Source organism: Enhydra lutris, unplaced genomic scaffold (genome assembly GCF_002288905.1).
Source record: "Enhydra lutris kenyoni isolate GAN:26980312 unplaced genomic scaffold, ASM228890v2 scaffoldscaffold57, whole genome shotgun sequence".
NCBI lineage: Eukaryota > Metazoa > Chordata > Mammalia > Carnivora > Mustelidae > Enhydra > Enhydra lutris.
This window is the reverse complement of record NW_019154141.1, coordinates 1,967,840-1,975,286: the sequence shown is the minus strand read 5'-3', so window position 1 is coordinate 1,975,286 and position 7,447 is coordinate 1,967,840. Positions and strand designations below refer to the sequence as shown.

General features: G+C 54.1%; 1 protein-coding gene across 2 annotated transcripts; it reads left to right on the top strand.

Annotated features, from left to right (window-relative positions):
- The first annotated feature begins 2,589 nt into the window (after nucleotides 1-2,589).
- On the top strand, nucleotides 2,590-6,491 carry LOC111158128 (SRY-box 9). 2 transcript variants are annotated; one of them, XM_022519997.1, is made up of 4 exons: nucleotides 2,590-3,244; nucleotides 4,220-4,473; nucleotides 5,069-5,432; nucleotides 5,544-6,480. In XM_022519997.1, exons 1-4 carry the CDS (start codon nucleotides 2,814-2,816, stop codon nucleotides 5,914-5,916), a joined length of 1,422 nt encoding a protein of 473 aa, XP_022375705.1. In that variant the 5' UTR covers nucleotides 2,590-2,813; the 3' UTR covers nucleotides 5,917-6,480. The 2 variants fall into 2 exon arrangements, with proteins under 2 accessions (XP_022375705.1, XP_022375704.1); XM_022519996.1 differs by having other exon boundaries at nucleotides 5,069-6,491.
- The last annotated feature ends 956 nt before the right edge of the window (nucleotides 6,492-7,447 follow it).

Here is a 7,447-nt window from a genome sequence, read left to right as displayed (position 1 = left end):
GAAACGTCAGGCACCTTGAGCGCTCTTTTCTTGCCAGGTCCCCTGTAAGACACACGCCTCCCAGTTCCTCTAACTGGGCTGCCCAGAGGTGAATCCAAACGGGAGGAAATATCAAGTAGGAATTTCTGCAGAGATAAATCTCAGCGGCAAAACAGTCCTGATGGAGTGGAGCACACCACCACCATCCCCCACCATCATCTAAGTTTTCCGGCAGTTTCTGCTAGTGAAACAGTTTCTGGGCTTTTGGCGCCCTCTCTGGATGCAGCTGAAAATTGCGCCATTTAAAAAGTCAACTGATTGTTTATCACTGTTCGAGAAGATACAAGAATACCAAGTGTTTGCATCAAACGAACAGAAAATGTTCAAAAGGCTGTAAATTCATGATTTTAAATTCTATAGATTACGTATCTCTTATAACGTAATTTCATTTAATATATATTTATGTGTATGTATTTATCTTGAAAAATATTTAGAGAAATATTCGAAAGTATCTTAAAGTCACGGTCTTCAGTGCCTTCAAGACCGTAAACACAAGAATTACAATAAAATGCAACTGAACACATTCGTCTTGGCTAAAATTTCTGCCCGAAGTTCTAGTTTCTGAGTGTGCTCCTTGGTCAGGTGCCTACGAATCACACAGTTATACTCACAAATGTCCCCTCCCCACGACACAAAAATCAGTTGATACTACGCGGGACTCTTTTCTCCCAAGAAAGGATGAAGTTGTTCTTGTACTTTCCCAGCGTATTCCCGGAGCCATGAGTACGTGGCGCAGGTCTCGAAAACTTGTAAACAACCTATAAGGTACTATAGACATCCACTGTGAGTGAGTTACACCCGTTTAAAAAGTAAATAGTATTTAACTGTAGTTGCAACTTAACTACCTTCTGAAGAGCTCCGTTTTCTAAAAGAAAGGTCGACTTCTTTGGAAGAAAATAAGAGAAAACGAGATTTTAAAAAAATTTTTTTCCAGGAAAACATTCTTTTAAATCTTGCAATAGTGTCCGTAATGTGCAAATTAGAAATGAACAAGTCTTTGCTATGATGTGGGCCGATTCACCACAACAATCATTTAATTCGAAGCGGACATCTGGGAGAGCCAGAAAGGGGGAAGTTTAAAATTAGGAGATTTCCACAGTCGTGCTTTTATTTGTGATTCTGAAGACAGGTAACCCGCAGACGCCTAGGATTTTTCTTCTCTTCCAGAACTGATACCTAACCGGGCACTAAAGGCAGTTGGTGCAAACAGAAAAGTTGCGCTCAAATCACACTCGAGATACATCAGGGACACCCCCCCAATCCCTCCCCTGGAACTCCTAGCTGTCTGCCAGTCGGAGAAGGACCAGACGGCAGTCGGGAGACGCGAGCGTCACCCCTCCAGGTGTTTTGTAAAGGAGGGCGAAACAGGCGAGCTGCACGACTCCGCCAAAGTGGAGTGTTTCGTCTGCGGTGGTGCCCATGTGTCTGGCCTTTTACAAACCAAGTGACCGGCCTCAGCCTCCTGGCCCTGGACGGCCACATTCGCAAAGTTCGATCTCTCCAAGCCAGAGCAGTTTGCAAGCCCTTTCCAGTGGCAACCCTCCTGACGTTTGGATTCGGCCAGGAGGTGAAAGCAGAACGTCAAAAGCAATTGCCTGTCACTGAGCAGGGCCGCGGGCTGGGGGCTCCGGGGGCTGGAGAAGGACTTGTCAGAGTTCAAGGTCGCTGTGGCGCGGGGCGGCTCCCGCAAGCGCGGGGCTACCGCGTCGCCGCCGCCAGCCTCCGCGGGGATTTATCTTTGGTCTTCATTGATTCCCCTTGCAAGAGCGCAGCAGAATCCCGACCAGCCGCACCAGCCCCGGCGAACCAGAGCATGTTAATCTATTTATATGGATTATTACAGAGGAACAGCGGACGTTGAGTCACCAAAACCTTTGCTTCAAAAGACCATTTCTAAGCACTTTCGGAGGAGGCAGGCTCCGGGAGCATAAACTGGGCTACACGGTAAAGAGCGACTGCTTTTCGAACGCTCCAAACTCCAGCTAAGTCTCCGGGACCGCGCAGAAAGCAGTGAGAAGAAATGCTTGGGGGAGATCCTAGTCTAGACACACGCGCGCGCGCGCACGCACACACACACAAACACACACGCACGCAAAATTCGTGCGGAGACGGCACCAAACTTCTGACATTACGAGAGTACGGCAAACTTACACACTTGGACGTCCCAGGTCCCCCGCCTTCCCCGCTGCACACCCGCCCCCCCACGCCAGACCAGAGGCAGCGCTCCCCTCCCCGCTCCTCCCCTCCCCTCTCGTCACCCAAGCCCAGTGCCACAATCCTCCTCCCCGAAAAATCCAGACCAATCAGCTGCCTGCCAACCCCTGAAATGCCGCGCTGTGATTGGCTGGCCGTCTCTAAGGTGAGGAGCAGTAGTTATTAAAGAGCCCCGGGGCTGAGAGTCGAGGAGCTGAGAGCGGAGCTTGAAACTCACTGGAAACTTCAGTGGCGCCGCGACTTGCCAGTTTCACTCCAGGAACTTTTCTTTGCAGGAGGAGAAGAGAAGGGGTGCAAGCGCCCCGCTTTTGCTCTCTTTCCTCCCCTCCTCCTCCTCCTCTCCAATTCGCCTTACCCCACTTGGAGCGGGCAGCTGCGGGCTGGCCACCGCGCGCCTTCCCAAGTGCTCGCTGCCGCAGCCGGGTGACGCGCCAGGCTCCCCGGGAGCCGCTCGTTCCGCGTCCGGGCAGCCGAGGGGAGAGGAGCCCGCGCCTCGAGTCCCCGAGCCGCTGCGGCTTCTCGCCTTTCCCGGCCACCCGCCCCCTGCCCCGGGCCTGCGTATGAATCTCCTGGACCCCTTCATGAAGATGACCGACGAGCAGGAGAAGGGCCTGTCCGGCGCCCCCAGCCCCACCATGTCCGAGGACTCGGCGGGCTCGCCCTGCCCTTCGGGCTCCGGCTCGGACACCGAGAACACGCGGCCCCAGGAGAACACGTTCCCTAAGGGCGAGCCGGACCTGAAGAAGGAGAGCGAGGAGGACAAGTTCCCCGTGTGCATCCGCGAGGCGGTCAGCCAGGTGCTCAAGGGCTACGACTGGACGCTGGTGCCCATGCCGGTGCGCGTCAACGGCTCGAGCAAGAACAAGCCGCACGTCAAGCGGCCCATGAACGCCTTCATGGTGTGGGCGCAGGCGGCGCGCAGGAAGCTCGCCGACCAGTACCCGCACCTGCACAACGCCGAGCTCAGCAAGACGCTGGGCAAGCTCTGGAGGTAGGGCCGGCGCGGCAGGGTGGGCTCCGAGGTGGCGGCGGGGGGTGGGTGGGGGGCGCTGGCCGGGACACACTCGCGCCCCGCCTCCCAGCAGGAGGGAGTTGCCGGTCCCGGAGCCTGCGGGCTGCGGCGGCGAGGGGCTGGGGGGGGGGGAGGTTGTGGGGGGGAGGGAGGGGGAGATGGGGCGGGGGGTGGCGAGGTTGTGGGGATGGGTCTGGGGGGGGGAGGGGGGGGGCTGAGAGAGCCAGAGGGTGGGAGAAGACTGGGAGACACGGTGGGAGGGAGCTGCCAGCCCTATCTCCCGTCGCTGTGAAGTTCGATCCCAAGTTGGGGGTTGGGTGAGAAGTGAAGTTCGCCCCTCTTTCGCTCCAACTGAGCTCTCTCGTGTAGCCCTACAAACCAAGGAGATGGGATGGGGGGAGACTTCAAGGCCAGAGGAGACTCCAAGCAGGAATGGGGTGGGGGCTACTGCTGGAAATAGGTGGACGCGAGGTGGGGGGGGGGCAGGAGGAGCTCCTTGACGATTAAGCGATTTTTGGAAAGCTTTTAAGGATGTTGGGGGCGGGGGGCGTTTTAACTACAGTAGCAGAAGCACTTAGATCCCGAGCAGCGGAGAGCTATTTTCATCTCCAGGGTTTTCCAAAATAGAAGGAGCGAGGGCGGGGCGGGGAGTGACGGCTCAGGTCCGACTAAAAGAACCGAGATTTATTTTTCCTTTTTTTTTCACTTCTCCTTTTCTTCTCTTCTTTTCTTTTCTTGCTTTTTCTTTCTTTTCTTTCTTTCTTTCTTCCTTTCTTTCTTAACTTAAAAGTTAGGAGCTGCAGCAGGGGCTGGAAAGCAGGGAGGAGGGAGGAACGGGTTGTGTGCGCAGAAGCCGAGCGGTCGGGGTCACCTCCCCCTCCCGCCGACCTGACAGCCCCGCGGGTCTCACAGAACCCCCTCTGTTTCTCCTTGCGCCCCCGCCCCCGCCCCCAGACTGCTGAACGAGAGCGAGAAGCGGCCCTTCGTGGAGGAGGCGGAGCGGCTGCGCGTGCAGCACAAGAAGGACCACCCGGATTACAAGTACCAGCCGCGGCGGAGGAAGTCGGTGAAGAACGGCCAGGCGGAGGCCGAGGAGGCCACGGAGCAGACGCACATCTCCCCCAACGCCATCTTCAAGGCGCTGCAGGCGGACTCGCCCCACTCCTCCTCTGGCATGAGCGAGGTGCACTCCCCCGGGGAGCACTCCGGTGAGTCCCCCCCCCAACAGGCCCAGCCAGACTGGGCCTCCCAGGGGCCCCACTGCACACCCCCAGGTCTCCACCGAGTAGGCTCTGCTTAGGGACTTTGCGCTCCCCGGGAGGGAAAAACTACCCCTAGCGCCTAATCCTACCCTCCTCTCAGCCTAGGGCCCACGTGAAGTCCACACACACACACACACACACACACACACACACACACACACACACATCCCTCAATCCCTACATCCTAGCAGATTAATTTTTATTGCGAGGTAAAATGCCTTTACAGCTTTACAGGACTTCCTCCTTCTCTCGCCCCACCACCCCAAGAGCACACACCGGGTTCTTCCACAAGTAGCAATCCGGTCCTCCTGACCCTCCGGGCCTCAGACCCTCCCTGCCCCCCATAAAAGGAGATCGCCGAATGTGTACTGGCGGGTTAATCATTTGGCGACTTATCTCGGGTGCAGCGCGCCTCCCGCGCGGTTGCGGGTCCTTCTGACACTTTAGCTCGGAGGGAGGATCCCAGGAGGGGTCCTAAGATTAGGGCCCTTGCACTGCCCTTGTTGACTCTTCTGGGCTTCTTCTCTTTGATCGCCCGCAGGGCAATCCCAGGGCCCGCCGACGCCGCCCACCACCCCCAAAACCGACGTGCAGCCGGGCAAGGCTGACCTGAAGCGCGAGGGGCGCCCCCTGCCAGAGGGGGGCCGACAGCCCCCCATCGACTTCCGCGACGTGGACATCGGAGAGCTGAGCAGCGACGTCATCTCCAACATCGAGACCTTCGACGTCAACGAGTTCGACCAGTACCTGCCGCCCAATGGCCACCCGGGGGTGCCGGCCACGCACGGCCAGGTCACCTACACGGGCAGCTACGGCATCAGCAGCACGGCGGCGACCCCGGCGGGCGCGGGCCACGTGTGGATGTCCAAGCAACAGGCGCCGCCGCCGCCGCCGCCCCCGCCGCAGCAGCCCCCGCAGGCCCCTCAGGCCCAGCCGGCTCCACCGCAGCCGGCGCCCCCGCCCCCGCAGCCGGCGCCCCAGCCGCCGCAGCCCGCGCACACGCTGACCCCGCTGAGCAGCGAGCCGGGCCAGTCGCAGCGAACGCACATCAAGACGGAGCAGCTGAGTCCCAGCCACTACAGCGAGCAGCAGCAGCACTCGCCGCAGCAGATCGCCTACAGCCCCTTCAACCTCCCGCACTACAGCCCCTCGTACCCGCCCATCACCCGCTCGCAGTACGACTACACAGACCACCAGAACTCCGGCTCCTACTACAGCCACGCGGCGGGCCAGGGCTCCGGCCTCTACTCGACCTTCACCTACATGAACCCCGCGCAGCGGCCCATGTACACCCCCATCGCCGACACCTCCGGGGTCCCCTCCATCCCGCAGACCCACAGCCCCCAGCACTGGGAACAGCCGGTCTACACACAGCTCACCAGACCTTGAGGAGGCCCGCGTGTGATGATCCTTTAGGAAAAGAGCACCGAAACAAGCAAGAACCCGCCACAATTTCCTTGGGACATTTTTTTTTTCCTATTCCTTAAAGACATTTAAGCTAAAGGCAACTCGTACCCAGATTCCCAGACGGAAACATCGGCTATCCGAACACGTTCCCACTTTGTTGCAAAGCAAGTGGCCAGGCCACCCTCGTGGCCAGATGGACCCGGCGGAATCCAGGAGGACCCGAACTTGAAAACGGTCTTGAAAGCAAGCATGGAGGATAATGGAGAATCGTCGTGTCACCAGTTTGCTCAATCTCTCTGCCTGTTTGGACTTTGTAATTATTTTTTAGCAGTAATTAAAGAAAAAAGTCCTCTGTGAGGAATATTCTCTATTTTAAATATTTTTAGTATGTACTGTGTATGATTCATTACCATTTTGAGGGGATTTATACATATTTTTAGATAAAGAAATTAAATGCTCTTATTTTTCCAACAGCTAAACTACTTAGTTGAACAGTGTGCGCTAGCTTTTCCTGCAACCAGAATATTTTTGTACAGATGAGCTTTCTCTTACAAAAAAAAAAACAAAAAAAAAAAAAAAAACAAAAAACAAAAAAACAAAAAAAAAGTGTGTGTGTTGTATTAACATAAAAAAAACACGAATTTGTGTTATGTGATCAGTTTTGGGGGTTAGCTTTGCTTAATTCCTCAGGCTTTCTGATTCAAGGAGGAGCTGCCTTAGAAAGAAAAATAAAGGCCTTATTTTGCAAATAGGGAAGTAAACCGTAGTCTAGAGAAGCATTTGGTAAGCTTTATCATATATATATTTTTTAAACAAGAGAAAATACCTTGAGCCTTAAAACCGTGCTGCTGGAAAATACTTGTACTCTCTGTTAGTGCATTTCCTTCCGCATTTGCTTGTTTGCTGCAATCTTAAAGAAGTGAAAACCAAGCAAAGGAGATGAAATCTGTTCTGCGAATGTTTCAGCAGCCAGTAAGTGCTCCAGCACACTGCCCCCTGGTTGCCTGCTCGAGCCCCAAGTGGGACACAGATGCTAGAGCCTTCTCCCTTAAGCTGTCACCTGTGCCTCTCCCAACACCAGCAGTGAACCTTCAAGACATTCCACGTGCTAAAATTATTTATTTAGTAAGGAGAGGTTTTCGTTAAAAAAAAAAAAAATTTTCTCTTTTTAAAAAATTTTTTGAAATTTTACCTTCTTTAAAATAGGTTGTTGGAGCCTTCCTCAAAGGGTATGGTCATCTGTTAAATTATGTTCTTAACTGTAACCAGTTTTTTTTTATTTATCTCTTTAATCTTTTTTATTATTATTAAAAGCAAGTTTCTTTGGATTTCTTGTCCTGGATTTGTATAATATACATGCCTTTTTGTCTGTCCTTTTTTTTTTCTTTGTTGTTTTGTTGAAAACAAACTGGAAACTTGTTTTTCTTTTTGTATAAATGAGAGGTTGCAAATGTAGTGTATCACTGAGTCCTTTTCAGTGTTTTTCTGCCACAGATCTTTGGGCTGCCTAAAT